The sequence below is a fragment of the Schistocerca nitens genome, chromosome 11 (assembly GCF_023898315.1).
Source record: "Schistocerca nitens isolate TAMUIC-IGC-003100 chromosome 11, iqSchNite1.1, whole genome shotgun sequence".
Lineage (NCBI taxonomy): Eukaryota > Metazoa > Arthropoda > Insecta > Orthoptera > Acrididae > Schistocerca > Schistocerca nitens.
In genome coordinates, this window is record NC_064624.1 from 116,156,892 (window position 1) to 116,176,920 (window position 20,029).

Genomic DNA, 20,029 nt, shown 5'->3' on the forward strand with positions numbered 1-20,029 from the left:
GAAGAGCCTACGGAATATCAGACCAGCTGTGTGGCTGGATTGAAGAGTTTTTAGCAAACAGAACACAGCATGTTGTTCTCAATGGAGAGACGTCTACAGCCGTTAAAGTAACCTCTGCCGTATCACAGGGGAGTGTTATGGGACCATTGCTTTTCACAATATATATAAAAGGCTAGTAGATAGTGTCGAAAGTTCCATGCGGCTTTTAGCGGATGATGCTGTAGTATACAGAGAAGTTGCAGCATTAGAAAATTGTAGCGAAATGCAGGAAGATCTGCAGCGGATAGGCACTTGGTACAGGGAGTGGCAACTGACCCTTAACATAGACAAACGTAATCTATTGCCAATACATAGAAAGAAGGGTCCTTTATTGTATGATTATATGATAGCGGAACAAACACTGGTAGCAGTTACTTCTGTAAAATATCTGGGAGTATGCGTGCGGAACGATTTGAAGTGGAATGATCATATATAGTTAATTGTTGGTAAGGCGGGTACCAGGTTGAGATTCATTGGGAGAGTGCTTAGAAAATGTAGTCCATCAACGAAGGAGGTGCCTTACAAAACACTCGTTCGACCTATACTTGAGTATTGCTCATCAGTGTGGGATCCGCAGCAGGTCGGGTTGACGGAGGAGATAGAGAAGATCCAAAGAAGAGCGGCGCCTTTCGTCACACGGTTATTTGGTAAGCATGATAGCGTTACGGAGATGTTTAGCAAACTCAAGAGGCAGACTCTGCATCGCGGTGTAGCTTGCTCGCCAGGTTTCGAGACGGTGCGTTTCTGGATGAGGTATCGAATATATTGCTTCCCCCTACTTATACCTCCCGAGGAGATCACGAATGTAGAATTAGAGAGATTAGAGCACGCACGGAGGCTTTCAGACAGTCGTTGTTCCCGCGAACCATACGAGACTAGAGCAGGATAGGGAGGTAATGGCAGTGGTACGTAAAGCGCCCTCCGCCACACACTGTTGGGTGGCTTGCGGAGTATAAATGTAAATGTAGATGTAGATGTAGAAGTTGAAACTATTTTTTCTTGTACTTGTGTGTATGGTGAGTGTGTGGGGCGGTGCGCAGGTGCCGCTGGTGGTGCCGCGCAACGAGCCGCGCCGGCTGGTGCTGTGGAACTCGCTGGCGCAGCAGCGGCAGGAGGTGGTGGCGGTGCGCGTGACGACGGCCAGCGTGCGCGTGCTCGACCCGGACGGGCGCGCCATCCCGCACCAGCTGAACCCCGTCTGGAACCTCACCGACGCCGCCACCGCCGCCCCCAACCCGGCCGCCGGCGGCCAGGACCGCCAGGACGCCAGGTACTCGGTGAGTACCAGCCCAGTCCAGCCGTCACCTCTCCGTCAGTTACGTACACTACTGGCCACTAAAACTGCTACACCGAGGAGAAATGCAGATGATAAACGGGTAGTCATTGGACAAATATATTGTACTACAACTGACATGTGATTACATTTTCACGCAATTTGGGTGCATAGATCCTGAGAAATCACTACCACCTCTGGCCGTAATAACAGCCTCGATACGCCTGGGCATTGAGTCAAACAGAGCTTGGATGGCGTGTACAGGTACAGCTTCAACAGGATACCACAGTTCATCAAGAGTAGTGACTGGCGTATTGTGACGAGCCAGTTGCTCGGCCACCATTGACCAGACGTTTTCAATTGGTGAGAGATCTGGAGAATGTGCTGGCCAGGGCAGCAGTCGAACATTTTCTGTATCCAGAAAGGCCCGTACAGGACCTGCAACATACGGTCGTGCATTATCCTGCTGAAATGTAGGGTTTCGCACGGATCGAAGAAGGGTAGAGCCACGGGTCGTAACACATCTGAAATGTAACGTACACTGTTCAAAGTGCAGTCAATGCGAACGAGAGGTGACCGAGACGTGTAACCAATGGCACCCCATACCATCATGCCGGGTGATACGCCAGTATGGCGATGACGAATACACTCTTCCAATGTGCGTTCACCGCGTTGTCGCCAAACACGGATGCGACCATCGTTATGCTGTAAACAGAACCTGGACTGATCCGAAAAAAATGACGTTTTGCCACTCGTGCACCCAGGTTCGTCGTCGAGTACACCATGGCAGGCGCTCCTGTCTGTGATGCAGCGTCAAGGGTAACGGCAGCCACGGTCTCCGAGCTGATAGTCCGTGCTGCTGCAAACGTCGTCGAACTGTTCGTGCAGATGGTTGTCGTCTTGCAAACGTCCCCATCTGTCGACTCAGGGATCGAGACGTGGGTGCACGATCCGTTACAGGCGTACGGATAAGATGCCTGTCATCTCGACTGCTAGTGATATGAGGCCATTGGGATACAGCACGGCGTTCCGTATTACCCTCCTGAACCCACCGATTCCATATTCTGGTAACAGTCATCGGATCTCGACCAACGCGAGCAGCAATGTCGCGATACGATAAACCACAATCGCGATAGGCTACAATCCGATCTTTATCAAAGTCGGAAACGTGATAGTACGCATTTCTCCTCCTTACACGAGGCATCACAACAATGTTTCAGCAGGCAACACCGGTCAACTGCTGTTTGTGTTTGAGAATTCGGATGGAAACTTTGCTCATGTCAGCACGTTGTAGGTGTCGCCACCGGCGCCAACCTTGTGTGAATGCTCTCAAGAGCTAATCATTTGCATACCTCAGCATCTTCTTCCTGTCAGTTAAATTTCGCGTCTGTACCGCGTCATCTTCGTGGTGTAGCAATTTTAATGGCCACTAGTGTAGTTTCAAACTCACCACAGACTTCTGTGATGTCGAGTGACAACTCGGCGTCTCTGTAGCCTCAGAGAGTCTACTCGCCAGTTTCCACAGCTAACCGTTTAATTTTCTTATAAGAGAATGAAAGAAAAAATGAGTCTGTTGTCGCGTGAAAGTCGTCTACACTGATCAGACAGAACATTATGGCCACCTACCTAACAGCCAGTATGTCCACCTTTAGCACGGATAACAGTGGCGACGCGTCTCAGTATGGAAGCAGTGAGGCCTTGCTGCGTCGCAGAAGGGAGTTGGCACCACATCTGCCCACACAGTTCACTTAATTGCCGCCAATTGAGGAGAGCAGTGAAGGAAACAAAAGAAAAATTCGGAGTAGGTATTAAAATTCACATAGAAGAAATAAAAACTTTGAGGTTCGCCGATAACATTGTAATTCTGTCAGACACAGCAAAGGACTTGGAAGAGCAGTTGAACGGAATGGACAGTGTCTTGAAAGGAGGATATAAGATGAACATCAGCAAAATCAAAACGAGGATCATGGAATGTAGTCGAATTAAGTCAGTTGATGCTGAGGGTATTAGATTAGGAAATGAGACACTTAAAGTAGTAAAGGAGTTTTGCTATTTGGGGAGCAAAATAACTGATGATGGTCGAAGTAGAGAGGATATAAAATGTAGACTGGCAATGGCAAGGAAAGCGTTTCTGAAGAAGAGAAATTTGTTAACATCGATTATAGATTTAAGTGTCAGGAAGTCGTTTCTGAAAATATTTGTATGGGGTGTAGCCATGTATGAAATTGAAACGTGGACAATAAATAGTTTGGATAAGAAGAGAATAGAAGCTTTCGAAGAGTGGTGCTACAGAAGAATGCTGAAGATTAAATGCGTAGATCACATAACTAATGCGGAGGTATTGAATAGAATTGGGGAGAAGAGGAGTTTGTGGCACAACTTGACTAGAAGAAGGGATCGGTTGGTAGGACATGTTCTGAGGCATCAAGGGATCACCAATTTAGTATTGGAGGGCAGCGTGGAGGTTAAAAATCGTAGAGGGAGACCAAGAGATGAATACACTAAGCAGATTCAGATGGATGTAGGTTGCAGTAGGTTCTGGGAGATGAAGCAGCTTGCACAGGATAGAGTAGCATGGAGAGGTGCATCAAACCAGTCTCTGGACTGAAGACCAGACCAACAAAAACAGGTCAGGGGGCGGTGTCACGTTCCAGATGTGTTGGATCAGGTTCAGATCTGGTGAGTTTGGAGGCCAGCACGCCAGTTGCAACACGCCACTGTGTTCCTCAAACCACTCCATCACACTCCTGGCCTTGTGAGACGGCGGATTATCTTGTTGAAAAGTACCTCTGCCGTATGGAGAAGTGACCGTCACGAATAGCTGTACATGGTCTATAACCAGTGTACAACAGCCTTTGGCCGTCATGGTGCCTTGCATGAGCTGGACCCATAGCTTCTGATGCGAATTTTGCCCACAGCATAAGGGGGCGTTTGAGACTACGGATTCCCCCGTCTCCCATCGACATGATCAATCAGACCGTGCAACGTTGTGCCACTCCACCAGCATCCAGTGCCGATGCTCACGTGCCCATTTCAGCCATAGTAGCTGTTGTCGTGTTGTTAACATTGGCACCTGCACTGGCCATCGGTTGTGGAGTGTTCGGTGCACTACGTGTTCAGACACACTTGTACTCCGCTCAGCGATAAAGCCAGATGTTAGTTCCGCCACTTTTCCTGTATTACAAGTCTGTGCAGCCTGCGACGTCCGACATCTGTGATGAGGGGTGCGCGCCCAGCCCACGACATCTGTACGTAGTTTCATTTTGGGTTCGCCACTTTTTGAACACACTGACCGCAGCACTCCCTGAACATCTGACGAGTTTCCAGAATGCTCGTGCCGAACTTCCAGGCCATCACAATCTGCCGTTCTTCAAATTCAGAATGATCACGCGCCTTCCCCATTCTACACCACACGGACAGCACGCTCACTGCTACTGTATGCACCATCCGTGGTCTAAGTAGCAGTCGTTCCTTACCGGGTGACGCCGCCATCGCCTGGACGTGTTTATACCGACAGCAGGTCGGTGGTCATAATGTTCTGGCTCATCTGTGTATATCGGCCTGGAAAATAGAAAACTCCCCAGAAGTACTTCTGCAGCATAGTGAAAACAAGATTGGCACATCGTCCATACAGTCACAATCTCTGCCCCTCTCCTCATGCCATGTCCGTGTTTTCAGAGCCCACAAAAAAGTCATTGGTAGCCGCTGATTTGGTTGGAACAAAGAGAAGCTCCCCCGTTTACTAACCAGGTTCCCTAGTCAACCGCAAACATTTTCCATGAAGTTGTCATTTTCTCTCACAGTAGGACAAATGTGTTAATCTAATAAAGAGGTTACTTACTTTTTGTCCATCTGCCCCGTTTGTATTTCACTGCCACTTATGCACGCTAAGAGAAAAAAATGAACGACGCACCACGAAGGAAGAATCTGAATAGCAAGGTAATCTAAAAATGGTTCAAATGGCTCTGGGCACTATGGGACTTAACATCTATGGTCATCAGTCCCCTAGAACTTATAACTACGTAAACCTAACTAACCTAAGGACATCACACAACACCCAGCCATCACGAGGCAGAGAAAATCGCTGACCCCGCCGGGAATCGAACCCGCGAACCCGGGCGTGGGAAGCGAGGACGCTACCGCACGACCACGAGATGCGGGCAGCAAGGTAATCTCTGTGATATACATGTACAGATAAACTAATGATAACAATCTGAGAAAAATTGATGAGATATTCAAGAGAATGTGCTTCACAAATTATACAACTCTGTAACGGCTAGTCCACTTCCGGCCCTGATGTAAGCAGTTACTCGTTTTCACATGTATTGACAGAGTTCTAAGATTTTCGCCTGAGGGATATCGTGGCAAATTCTGTCCAATTGGCGAGTTAGATCGACAGAATTCCAAGCTGGTCGGAGAGCCCTGTCCATAAAACTCCAAACATTCTCAGTTGGGGAGAGCAGCTCTCGTCATTTGTGGGCAGGCAATACCTTGCTGAAATGTAAGCACGTGATGGCTTATCATGACTGGCAACTAAACAGGGCGTACAATATCATCAACGTATCACTGTGCTGTGAGGGTACCGTGGAGGACAACCAAAGCGGTTGTGGTATGAAATGAAATGAAATGAAATGTCACCCCAGACCATTACTCTAGGCTGTCAGGTCGTACGGTGGGCGACAGTCGGGATGGTATTCCAACGGTTTCCCCAGGCATCTCCAGACATGTCTTTGTCCTGAGACCTCATTGACCAGTGTAAAACTGTCTTCTGTCATGAGCCCTGCTTCAAACTGAGCCTCGATGACCAGCAGTCTAACGGACCAATTGGATAGGATGTGGCATGGTATACTCCAGAAAGACATCCAGGAAATCTGTCGGAAGTTGGCTGTCAGGTTGTACGGCGGGCGACAGTCAGGATGGTATTCAAATGGTTGCACTGGTCGTCTCCAGGCATGTCTTTGTCCTGAGATCACATTGAACAGAGTAAAACTGTATTCTCTGATGAGTCCTGCTTCGAACTGAGCCTCGATGACCAGCAGTCTGACGGACCAATTGAATAGGATGTGGCATAGTATCCCCCAAAAAGACATCCGTGAAAGCTGTCGAGCAGTTGGCAGTCAGGTTGTACGGCAGGCGACAGTCAGCATGGTATTCCAACGGTTGCCCCAGGCATCTTCAGACAGGTCTTTATCCTGAGATTTCATTGAACGGAGTAAAACTGTCTTCTGTGATAAGAACTGCTTCAAACTGAGCCTCAATGACCAGCAGTGTAACGGACCAATTGGATAGGTTGTGGCATGGTATCTTCCAGAAAGACATCCAAGAAATCTGTCAGCAGTTGGCTGTCAGGTTGTACGGCGGGGGACATTCAGGATGATATTCAAATGGTTGCCCCAGTCGTCTCCAGACATGTCTTTGTTCGAGAATGGGTTCAAATGGCTCTGAGCACTATGGGACTTACCTTCTTTGGTCGTCAGTCCCCTAGAACTTAGAAGTACTTAAACCTAACTAACCTAAGGACATCACACACATCCATGCCTGAGGCAGGATTCGAACCTGTGACGGTAGCGGTCGCGCGGTTCCAGACTGTAGCGCCTAGAACCACATGGCCACTGTGGCCAGCCATGTCTTTGTCCTGAGATCTCATTGACCAGAGTAAAACTGTGTTCTTTGATGAGCCCAGCTTCGAACTGGGCCTCGACGACCAGCAGTGTGACACACCAATTGGATAGGATGTGGCATGGTATCCCCCAGAAGGACATCCAGGAAATCTGTCGAGTAGTTGGCTGTCAGGTTGTACAGCAGGCGACAGTCAAGATGGTATTCCAACGGTTGCCCCAGGCATCTCCAGACACGTCTTTGTCGTGAGATCTCATTGACCAGAGTAAAACTGTCTTCTGTGGTGAGTCCTGCTTCGAACTGAGCCACTATGACCAGCAGTCTAACGCACCAATTCGATAGGATGTGGCATGGTATCCTCCAGAAAGACATCCAAGAAATCTGCTGAGCAGTTGACTGTCAGGTCGTACGGCGGGCGACAGTCAGGATGGTATTCCAACGGTTGCCCTGGGCATCTCCAGACACGACTTTCTCCTGAGGTCTCATTGACCAGAGTAAAACTGTCTTCTGTGATGAGCTCCGCTTCAGACTGAGCCTCGAAGACCAGCAGTCTACGTACCAATTGGATAAGATGTGGCATGGTATCCCCCAGGAAATCTGTCAAGCAGTCCCGAATAACTGCTTGCATAAGGCCAGAGGTCGACAACGTTTTGTTGACTTGCTCAATTGGTGAAGCTCTCTTTTTTTTTTTTTTTTGAATAAACTACCCAGTTTTTCTGAAATTGTATACATTTGTTTTTCTGCACACGTACATGACACCCCCCTGATATCTCTGTACCATGTACATCACATCTCCTGATTTCAGTCATATTTGGATAATTCCTTCGAAGCGAATTTCTCTCCTTAAGAGTGTATATTCTGCATATAACTAAAGATCATGTAGTAGGTTTCTCGTTGAGAAGTCACAATTGAGTGTTGCTTGTTTGTATGGACATTGTGTTCACCTGGTGTAAGGAGGAGAAATGTCTGTGAGCACTTGTCGGTATTTGACGGCGACAGAATCATGTCCTACTGAGGCCGCAGTCGATTGTTCGGCAGTTCTGCTCCTCGATTGGTGGAGATCCCACGACTGTCACTTTGATATTTATTCTATGGGTTCAAGAGGGTGGTACACAACGCCATGCGAGATCTTAACGGCTCCCTCTAGTAGAACCAGAGAGGGCAGATGTACATTGATCAACCAGGGCATTATGACCATCGACCTAATACCGATATAAACCCATCAAGGCGAAGGCAAGAAATTACATGTGGTGTTCCCAGAGGTTCCATACCAGGTCCACTACTGTTTCTTGTGTATATTACAGACCTGTCATCTGTTACATTACCAGATGCCAAGTTTGTCTTACTTGCAGATGATACAAACATTGCAATAAGTAGTAAATCAAATATAAATTTAGGAAGGGCAGCGAATCGAAGTTTTACTGACATTAATAAGTGGTACATAGCCAATTCAGTGTCATTAAACTTTGAAAAGATCCACTATATGCAGTTCAGAACTTCCTAGAGACTTCGTTCTGGTGTGTGTATAAAATATGATGACATTTAAATAGTAGAAGCTGAGAGTGTAAAATTCATGGGATTACAACTTGATGATAAATTCAGTTGGGAAAATACTAACGAACTGCTAAAGCGCCTAAACAAGTCTGTGTTTGCAATGTGAATGATGTCAGACATAGGAAATATAAATATAAAAAAAAGCTGGCATATTTTGCTTATTTTCACTCCATTATGTCATATTTTGGGGTAACGCCACAAACAAAGAAACATTTTTTAGAGTACAGATATAATAAGAGTAATGAATAGTGTAAATCCAAGAACATCATGTCGAAACCTATTCAAAGAATTGGGCATATTAACCACATCTTCTCAGTATATTTATTCCTTAATGAAGTATGTTGGAGATAATACATCTCTTTTTCCAACTAACTGCTTCGTACACAGTATCAATACTAGGAATAAAAACAATATACAGAAAGATTTAAAATCGCTTACTCTTGCCCAGAAAGGAGTCCAGTATTCAGCAATGCATATTTTCAATAAGTTACCAGCAACCATTAAGAGTTTAGTTTCAGACAAGGCACAATTTAAACATAATTTAAAAGAGTTTTTGGTGGCCAACTCCTTCTATTCCATCCATGAGTTTCTCAACAAGTGCAGTAGACCATTTTAATGAAAATTTATTATACTTTAATTTTTGACAATACTTGGTTGTAACAGCCAAGTAACTACCTACTGTGTGAATGATGGATGTATGGAAAGCAGATGTAAGTCTTAACTCTGTAAATAGTGGAATTTCAATTTTAAATCTTGTAGATAATCTGACTGTTCTTAACTGAGGATTACTGAAATGAACAATTTACTTTAATTTTTGACAATACTCGGTTGTAATAGCCAAGAAACTAGCAAATGTCTGAGGGATGGCTTTAATGAAAGCGGATGTAAGTATTAAACCTGTAAATATTAGAAGTTTAAATTTAATTCATGTACATAATTTTATTGTTAATTGACTGAGGATCATTAAAATTAATGAAACTCAAGTTTTTCTAATTACATTTTTGTAATGTGTATCTGACATGAAACTTCCTGGCAGATTAAAACAGTGTGCCCGACCGAGACTCGAACTCGGGACCTTTGCCTTTCGCGGGCAAGTACTCTACCATCTGAGCTACCGAAGCACGACTCACGACCGGTCCTCACAGCTTTACTTCTGCCAGTACCTCGTCTCCTACCTTTCATATCAGCGCACACTCTGCTGCAGAGTGAAAATCTCATTCTGTATCTGACATGTTTCACACCCAGGAGCATTCCCCTTTTTATGGGTCTGTGGAATGAATAATTAATCTAATCTAATCTAATCAGCGTTATCTACTGAGGAATGACTGCTTGTCAGACACATGCGCGGTGCATGTAGTAGCAGTGAGTGTGCTGTCCCTGCGTAGAATGGGGGAGGCGCTCGATCTGTCTGAGTTTGACCGAGGGCAGATTGTGATGGCTCGGAGGCTCGGCAAGAGCATTTCGGGAACTGCACGACTTGTGGGGTGTTCGAGGAGTGCTGTGGTGAGTGTCTTCAACAGTGGCGAAACCAAGGTGAAGCCACACCCAGGCGCCGTGGGGTTGGACGGCCACCCCTCATTACAGATGTTGCTGTCGTAGGTTGAGCAGACTGGTAAAACAGGACTGTGGTGGAACTAACATCAGACTTTAATGTTAGGCAGAGTACATGTGTGTCTGAACTCACATTGCACCAAACACCCATAACCATGCGCTTCCGCAGCTGTCGATCTGTACATGTTCCAATGTCAACTGCATGACACTGGCAACTATGATTGAAATGGGCACGTGACCATCCATCGGCACTTTCCTGTCAGAAAGGTGACAGTTCGTAGTGTTGTTGTTGTTGTTGTGGTCTTCAGTCCTGAGACTGGTCTGATGCTGCTCTCCATGCTACTCTATCCTGTGCAAGCTTCTTCATCTCCCAGTACCTACTGCAGCCTACATCCTTCTGAATCGGCTTAGTGTATTCATCTCTTGGTGTCCCTCTACGATTTTTACCCTCCACGCTGCCCTCCAAAACTAAACTGGTGATCCCTTGATGCATCAGAACATGTCCTACCAACAGATCCCTTTTCTAGTCAAGTTGTGCCACAAACTCCTCTGCTCCCCAATTCTATTCGACACCTCCTCATTAGTTATGTGATCTACCGATCTAATCCTCAGCATTCTTCTGTAGCACCACATTTCGAAAGCTTCTATTCTCTTCTTGTCTAAACTATTTACCGTCCGTGTTTCACTTCCATACATGGCTACACTCCATACAAATACTTTCAGAAACGACTTCGTGACACTTAAATCTATACTCGATGTTAACAAATTTCTCTTCTCCAGAAACGATTTCCTTGCCATTGCCAGTGTACATTTTATATCCTCTCTACTTCGACCATCATCAGTTATTTTACTCCCCAAATAGCAAAACTCCTTTACTACTTTAAGTGTCTCATTTCCTAATCTAATACCCTCAGTATCACTCGACTTAATTCGACTACATTCCATTATCCATTATCCATTCGTAGTAATAGACGGAAAGTCATCGAGTAAAACAGAAGTAATATCCGGCGTTCCCCAGGGAAGTGTTATAGGCCCTCTATTGTTCCTGATCTACATATATTAACGACATAGGAGACAATCTGAGCAGCCGTTTTCGGTTGTTTGCAGATGACGCTGTCATTTACCGTCTTGTAAAGTATTGGTTAAAAACACTGTTGGTTGCAATTTTAGTTTTTTCATTTTTCAACGGCGCGTTTCGCCTTATTTAGGCATCGTCAGGTTATCTTTTCTAGATGGACGCGAGACGCACTTACGCTTGCTACCTGAGCCCCCATCTTATTGTTACTCGCTCCTGTGAACGGGAACGCGTTATGCAGATCTTGGTGCCTCTCGCGTCCATCTAGAAAAGATTGCTAAATAAGAAAAACTAAAATTGCAACCAACACTGTTTTTAACCAATACTGTTAAGCACTGGTTTGCTGTTATGCCACATATGGACTGGAAGGATGTCTTGTAAAATCAGATGACCAAAACGACTTGCAGAATGAATTAGATATCTGTATGGTGCAAAAAGTGGCAATTGATCCTGAATAAGGAAAAGTGTGAAGTTATTCACATGAGTACTAAAAGAAATCAGCTGAATTTCGATTATTCGATGTCACACAAATGGATTTTATCCACAGAGCGTCCAGAACGTTCAGAATCACTTGTGCCCGTATGACCACTCCGAAAAGTTTGAAACCACTTATAAACTGCTCTAATGGAAGGTGCAGAGTCACGGTAATGTTTATCAAGCTTCTCTTTAGTCTCCTGAGGCGTTTTGCCTTTCATGGTTCAAATGGCTGTGAGCACTATGGGACTTAACGTCGGAGGTCATCAGTCCCCTAGAACTTAGAACTACTTAAACCTAACTAACCTAAGGACATCACGCACAACCATGCCCGAGGCAGGTTTCGAACCTGCGACTGTAGCAGTCGCGAGGTTCCGGCCTGAAGCGCCTAGAACCGCTCGGCCACAGCGGCCGGCTACCTTTCATAAAGTCACCGCACGAAATTCCCTTTCGTCCATTTTTTGACAATCACTTGACTTCCTTGATTCACACGAATGTCAAACACCAATATCGCTGAAACTTGGTGTGCGTTCTTTCCAAAGATGTTACTAATTAAACTGACACGCGCTGGTGATGCCATCTCTCGGACTTTGCACTGACTTTTCAAACGCCCCTCGTAAACACTGACCGGAGGAAGATGGCGTCTAGAAACTACCTTGTACAAATAACGTATAGCAAAACAAAAACACTGCTTCATTCGGTATCAGTAAGAGTCAGTGTGAAGCACCACCAAAAACGTTCACGTAGTGTGCTATTTGAAAAGGACGTACCGCTGTTCATATCTTCGTGACGAACGAAGCTACAAGAACGGCGGTCATGCTGCTAAATGTCCCCTCGTAGCTAAACAACAGTCTGCTTGATACATTTTTTTAAAAAAATTACCTTCTGGACAAAAAGTTATTAGGGATAGTGTTAGCAAATGTCAGCGAAATGTACCCTCTGCCACACGCCGCTTAGTTTCTCGCGGAGCACAGATGAACACCTAGACGTGATGCCGAAGAATTACAGAATTCTAGCGGGTGGAGCAGCAGCAAAATTCTGAGCACATTTCTAGGTCACTGGCAACTCCACGTCGAATAGAGGGAGGGGCTGATGAGCGAGTGGCAAGTTTTAATTGAACAGCTCTCCACGTGGTCGCTGCCTCTTCACCTTCTCTACTTAGTTTTTATCCGTCAAGCGGAAAGCTTTTGTCTTCTTTTTTTAATTTTTAGTTTAGTTACGCTCCTAGTGCACTCTAGTCCGAAACACTGAGTGCTCCGCTATTTGTATTCGTGACTCGGCGCGAATTTAATTTGTTTGAATACTTGCGTTTTCGTGTGATTATTAACTAAATAAAAAGCTGTCACTTAAAGAAAAAAATGAATATTTCATATGGTCCCTGAGGTTCTCAACGTGGTTTATTATTAGTGTTAAGTTTCCTTTAATTTACGTCTATAGTCACAAACTTTTTGTTAACAGATTATCGGTTTCGGTCTTTAATGACCATCATCAGATCTGCAGCAAAAATGGGAAAAAACATAAATACACTCACAAACTGTATACAGCTTAAGAACAATACATAGACCATAATGAAAAGGAATGCTAACAAAATTTACATATGTGCGCTTTAAATATGAAGAGGCATAGAGGTAAAGGTGGATAAATAGGCCCCCCACTTTCTTTTTTTTATATAACACCTTTTATTTTTAGTATAATCACCTGAAATTAACATAAAACATTTCTCTAGTATGTCCTGCAATAGTTACAACAAGTTTTGGTTCTACTTTTTAATATTTAAAACAAAATTTTATTTTTTTCTTGATACTCTGCATTTTGTTGCGTCAAGAATTTTTGCTGGTAATATGGGCCCCAAGGTAGTTTGAAATAAAAAGAAACAAAAATTTGAAAAAAATAATTTTGTTTAATTTTTGTGTATAATGAAAGAAAGATTCACTACTGGTGGGATGATTTTCACAGCCTACGCCTAATTTATTTACAGTAGTCACATACAAAGCATCTCTTCCCCATCCAGCGCATTCGTTGTGAGCCCACATCTCACAGGTTATACACTGGACCTAAAGTTCACCTTTTGTGTCCTTTGAAAGAAACCCTTCACAAAATAGACATACAGCGTCGTCAACATCAGGAACAGAAACACCAACTTCAATGCCTCTTCACCTTCTTCATCTGATTCATGTTCATACACTAACTTATTTCTGCTACTTGTTCTAGAATTTGGTTGTTTTTCATTGCCGCCTTTCTTCATTGTACTGCTCTTTTCTTTTCCGTCTTGTTTCTTCTTAGTTTTCCTTTTTTCTTTTCTTCTGCCTCGTCTAGTGCACGTTTATAAGGAGAAGATGTTACAACAGCACAAGTAATGGGTTTAGGACCTTTGTTTGTCAATTTTCTTTTTGGTCTTGGTATCGGCAATACGTCTGGGGGAGAAACATGACCAAAACGTTGTTGGGAAGAGCACCCTGAGGGCCCAGCTTCTGCCAAGTCTCTTGCAGATGGTGTAGTTAATGTCGATGATGTGCCAGTATGAATGCATTGAGCTGATTGACTTGAAGGCTTGTCCTTAGGAGTTCGCCCTTTACTGGCTTTCAGAGCATTTACATCAGACTTCGAACGTCGATATCTTCAGAGAGAGCAAAGTCAATATAATTAAACACTTTGCGATTTACAGGAAAATTCCTGTGACACTGAACCCTGAAATGGCTATTTCAGTTGTTTGACATTTCAGGAATCCATTCCCAAGTAGCTCAGCAATATCGTATGGCACAAGAGGCCTATTGTTGTGCAGCATCAATTGCCTTATGTAGTCACTATGTTGTTGTTGTTGTCTTCAGTCCTGAGACTGGTTTGAAGCAGCTCTCCATGCTACTCTATCCTGTGCAAGCTTCTTCATCTCCCAGTACCTACTGCAACCTACATCCTTCTGAATCTGCTTAGTGTATTGATCTCTTGGTCTCCCTCTACGATTTTTACCCTCCACTCTGCCCTCCAATACTAAATTGGTGATCCCTTGATGCCTCAGAACACGCCCTACCAACCGATCCCTTCTTCTAGTCAAGTTGTGCCACAAACTCCTCTTCTCCCCAATTCTATTCAATACTTCCTCATTAATTATGTGATCTACCCATCTAATCTTCAGCATTCTTCTGTAGCACCACATTTCGAAAGCTTCTATTCTCTTCTTGTCCAAACTATTTACCGTCCATGTTTCACTTCCATACATGGCTACACTCCATACAAATACTTTCAGACACGACTTCGTGACACTTAAATCTATACTCTATGTTAACAAATGTTTCTTCTTCAGAAACGCTTTCCTTGCCATTGCCAGTCTACATTTTATATCCTCTCTACTTCGACCATCATCAGTTATTTTACTCCATAAATAGCAAAACTCCTTTACTACTTTAAGTGCCTCATTTCCTAATCTAATCCCCTCAGCATCACCCGATTTAATTTGACTACAATCCATTATCCTCGTTTTGCTTTTGTTGATGTTCATCTTATATCCTCCTTTCAAGACACTGTCCATTCCGTTCAACTGCTCTTCCAAGTCCTTTGCTGTCTCTGACAGAATTACAATGTCATCGGCGAACCTCAATGTTTTTATTTCTTCTCCATGGATTTTAATACGTACTCCGAATTTTTCTTTTGTTTCCTTCACTGCTTGCTCAATATACAGATTGAATAACATCGGGGAGAGGCTACAACCCTGTCTCACTCCCTTCCCGACCACTGCTTCCCTTTCATGTCCCTCGACTCTTGTAACTGCCATTTGGTTTCTATACAAATTGTAAATAGCCTTTCGCTCCCTGTATTTTACCCCTGCCACCTTCAGAATTTGAAAGAGAGTATTCCAGTTAACGTTGTCAAAAGCTTTCTCTAAGTCTACAAATGCTAGAAACGTAGGTTTGCCTTTTCTTAGTCTTTCTTCTAAAATAAGTCGTAAGGTTAGTATTGCCTCACGTGTTCCAGTATTTCTACGGAATCCAAACTGATCTTCCCCGAGGTCCGCTTCTACCAGTTTTTCCATTCGTCTGTAAAGAATTCGCGTTTGTATTTTGCAGCTGTGACTTATTAAACTGATAGTTCGGTAATTTTCACATCTGTCAACACCTGCTTTCTTTGGGATTGGAATTGTTATATTCTTCTTGAAGTTTGTAGGTATTTCGCCTGTCCCATACATCGTGCTCACCAGATGGTAGAGTTTTGTCATGACTGGCTCTCCCAAGGCCATCAGTAGTTCTAATGGAATGTTGTCTACTCCCGGGGCCTCGTTTCGACTCAGGTCTTTCAGTGCTCTGTGAAACTCTTCACGCAGTATCTTATCTCCCATTTCATCTTCATCTACATCCTCTAATGCCTACTTTACTTTATTTGACAATGTTTTACTCTAATCACCTCTGTTGTATACAGTGTGTTGATAAGTTCACCTAGTATTGAGGTGTTAAGTGTCTCGGAGCCAGTACTGTGCTAAAGTGGTTTAAGGAGTATTACAGTGAAATAACGTTGATTTCTCGCCGATCAGATTGGGCTGATATAAATCCTACGGAACCCATCTTCGTCGCTATCGCAAATCAGCGAGCCGCGCGACTCCCCCCGTCGGAGGTTCGAGTTCTCCCTCGGGCATGCGAGTTGTGTCCTCCTTAGCGTAGTGTGTAAGCTTAAGGACCGATGACCTCAGCAGTTTCGTCCCATAAGACCTAAGCTCAAATCCCCCCCACCCCCCCCCCCCCACCCCCCCAAAAAAAAAGAGAAAAGCAAATCAGCTACCCGTTATTTACGCGAATTACATGACCAGTTTGTAGGCATCTAATGCCACGTACTTCCACAAATTTACCATCGAACTGTCAAATCCCTCATATGCAGAATCAGTAATGCATTTGGTTACAAAGATAGACAAACAAGATATTAAGCGGGTTGTCATAATGGCCGGCCGGTTTTGTCGAGCTGTTCTAGGCGCTTCAGTCTGGAACCGTGCGCCCGCTACGGTCGCAGGTTCGAATCCTGCCTCGGGCATGGATGTGTGTGTGATGTCCTTAGGTTAGTTAGGTTTAAGTAGTTCTAGGGGACTGATGACCTCAGATGTTAAGCCCCATAGTGCTCAGAGCCATTTGAACCATTTGATTTGTGGTCATAATGTTTGTCCTCGTCAGAGTAAGTTCCAGTAGTTATTCGGAGATGAAGAGGCGTGCACAGGATAGAGCAGCGTGGCAAGCTGCATCAGACCACAACGTGTCTAGCTCTTCCTGAGTAAAATGTAAATGTCGTGTGACTAGGGCCTCCCGTCGGGTAGACCGTTTGCCGGGTGCAAGTTTGTCGATTTGACGCCACTTGCGCGTCGATGGGGATGAAATGACGATTAGGACAACACAACACCCAGTCCCGGAGCGGAGAAAGTCTCCGACCCAGCCGGGAATCGAACCCGGACCTTACGATTGACATTCAGTCGCGCTGACCACTCAGCTACCGGGGCGGAGAAGTTTCATGTGAAGCTTCACGACTTTTCGTTGCTGAAATATTACACTTATCATTTTCCCGGCAAAACAAAGTAACAGCTTTTACACAAACGAAAACCACGACCACACTGATTTGTCTACAGACGTCGCAGTCGACTGGGAAGACGCCACGGTTGTCCCGTTATTTTATAGCCACACCTTGTAGATGTTGAAATCCTGGAAACACTTCGTGCAGCTAAAGGCTACATCTTCCTCGCAGTTAGTAATTAATAGCCACTTAACAATTCCGTTTACTTCTGCTAGCGGACCCTTTAAATTCATTTTCCGGTCAGCCGAGACAATGAATATTTTCTACTCTCTATACTTCATTCAGGCGGAAAGTATTCGTTGGTAGTATGTAATGTCCACTCAGAACCTCATGTAGACACTCTTTAAACAGACACGTATACAGGTAATAACCCCACAGTACATAAAATGGAAAAAAAACTGCATAAAATTGAAGCAACAACTGGACAGATCACCCAGCAGCACGCTGATAATCAATTGCCGTGCTCTGTGGCCGCGCGGTTTGAGGCGCCATGTCACGGATTGCGCGACGTTTCCTGTCTGGGGTTCGAGTCCTCCTTCGAACATGGGTGTGGGTGTGTGTGATGTTATTAGCATAATTTAGTTTAAGTAGAGTGTAAGTCTAGAAACCGATGACCTCAGGAGTTTAGTCCTTTAGGAATCCACCCACATTTTAACATTTTTGAACAATAACCAGTCACGCCTACAAAACCTGAGACAATCGTACAACACATTACACCTCTTTGTAGTTAGCTGTCAAGCGTCAGTCGAAATCCGAAAATACCAGTAACGTTCGTAGTTGTAATAGTACACGATCGTCTAGAGGGCTGCTTCTCCAATTCATATCCAAGCCTTTGGCAGACGGTTCAAAGAACCATTTTCAAACTGTTTTTCTACTATTACACTATCGAATAGCGTTTGGGAAAAATGCACTCGTAAATCTTTCCGCGCGAGCTCTGATTTCTCTTATTTTATCACGACAGTCATATTTCCTGTGTACGTGGGAGTCAACAGAATACTCTTATGCGCATAAATTAAGGATAATTGCAGAATGTGGTGCCACACAACGTGGCGCTACACAAAACTTGCGCTAATAGCATAGGGAGCATAGGCAATTCCACGGTGTTGGTGGGTGATACGTTGAGAAAACCGTCCCGAAACACATGTGCCACAAAACGCCACTGTTTCCTGCGCATGTGCCCCGACATCAGTATGGGATGGGATCACCATGCACACGCACAAAGGCCGCACAACGGGTTGATGATTAGGACAACACAACACCCAGTCACTGAGCGGAGAAAATCTCCGACCCAGCCGGTATCGAACCCGGGCCCTTAGGGTTGCCATTCTGTCGCGCTGGCCACTCAGCTACTGTTCCTGAGAAAAGAGGTTCTTAGCAGAGGGACAGACAGACAACAACAAAGTGCAGAAAGAGATTTTCACTGTGAAGCGGAGTGTTCAAAATGGTCCAAATGGCTCCGAGAACTATGGGACTTAACTTCTGAGGTCATCAGTCGCCTAGAACTTAGAACTAATTAAACCTAACTAACCTAAGGACATCACACACATCCATGCCCGAGGCAGGATTCGAACCTGCGACCGTAGCGGTCGCCCGGTTCCAGACTGAAGCGCCTAGAACCGCACGGCCACTCCGGCCGGCCAAGCGGAGTGTGCGCTGATATGAAACTTCCTGGCAGATTAAAACTGTGTGCCGGACGGAGACTCGAACTCGGGACCTTTGCCTTTCGCGGGCAAGTGCTCTACCAACTGAGCTACCCAAGCACGACTCACGCCCCGTCCTCACAGCTTTACTTCTGCCAGTACCTCGTCTCCTACCTTCCATACTTTACAGAAGCTTTCCTGCGAACCTTTCAGAAGTAGCACTCCTGAAAGAAAGGATATTGCGGAGACATGGCTTAGCCACAGCCTGGGGGATGTTTCCAGAATGAGATTTTCACTCTGCAGCAGAGTGTGCGCTGATATGGAACTTACTGGCAGATTAAAACTGTGTGCCGGACCGAGACTGGAACTCGGGACCTTTACCTTTTGCGCGCGAGTGCTCTACCAACTGAGCTACTCAAGCTGTGAGGACGGGGTGTGCGTCGTGCTTGGGTAGCTCAGTCGACCCTTCACGCAATTTCATCAGACATACTTTTTTTCCCCCAAGAATCTTATTTTCTGGTCCAAAAAAACCAATGCAGTGACATGGGTACGGGGAATGGTTGTGGGCTACGTGTATAACGAATCGGAAATGGACAAAATTGATTTTTGGCATTTTCTCCTGGATGGACACACGAAGCTGCAACAGCATAAGAAATATAGGCAAGACTTCGCTAATTACCTGCGACTTAACATTTACCGATCCGCCGGCCAGATGGGGTGTGACGGGTGAGAGATGAGATAGACAAAGAGGCCGAGATAGACATCGATCACACTTACAGACCCTTAGTTAATTTCCAGAAGAAGACCCAGTCTTACACCAACGTCTGGAGAACGGGTCGGTAGATGGCTCTATTGCTCTATCGAACGTCGGGTCGTGACCAGGTGTCGCCATATGGTGTGCGTACTGTAAGGCCTTCGGTACACACACCATCAGATTATTTGACTTGTCGCTCTAACGAAGTAGGCGAGTGCCAGCAATATGTCTCGTGGTCTTATCGTGGCGTGTTTATCTCCTGCCGTTAGGTCAGACGATAGAAACGCCACTTGCACGCTTACAGTAGCTGATTGACAGTGACCATCTTTAAACAGAACTTGATTAATTTTCACGCACATTTATTAAAATAATAAAAAACATAGACAATACGTAACTTGATTCTGGATGCTGGTTACAATTGACAATCTGAAGTTCCTTTGGTCTTGGTACATTAATCTAATTCTCACACATCTCTGATACTTGACAAAGTGTCTATTCATTTAGCTTCA

At 44.9% G+C, this 20,029-nt stretch overlaps 1 protein-coding gene across 1 annotated transcript in view; it reads left to right on the forward strand.

The window, feature by feature from the left end:
- Positions 1–20,029, forward strand: part of LOC126213468 (alpha-mannosidase 2) — an 834,426-nt gene that overhangs the window by 677,503 nt on the left and 136,894 nt on the right. The window contains exon 10 of the mRNA XM_049941248.1: positions 1,080–1,316. Within this exon, the coding sequence (XP_049797205.1) occupies positions 1,080–1,316 (237 nt within the window). The remainder of the gene's footprint in view (positions 1–1,079; positions 1,317–20,029) is intronic.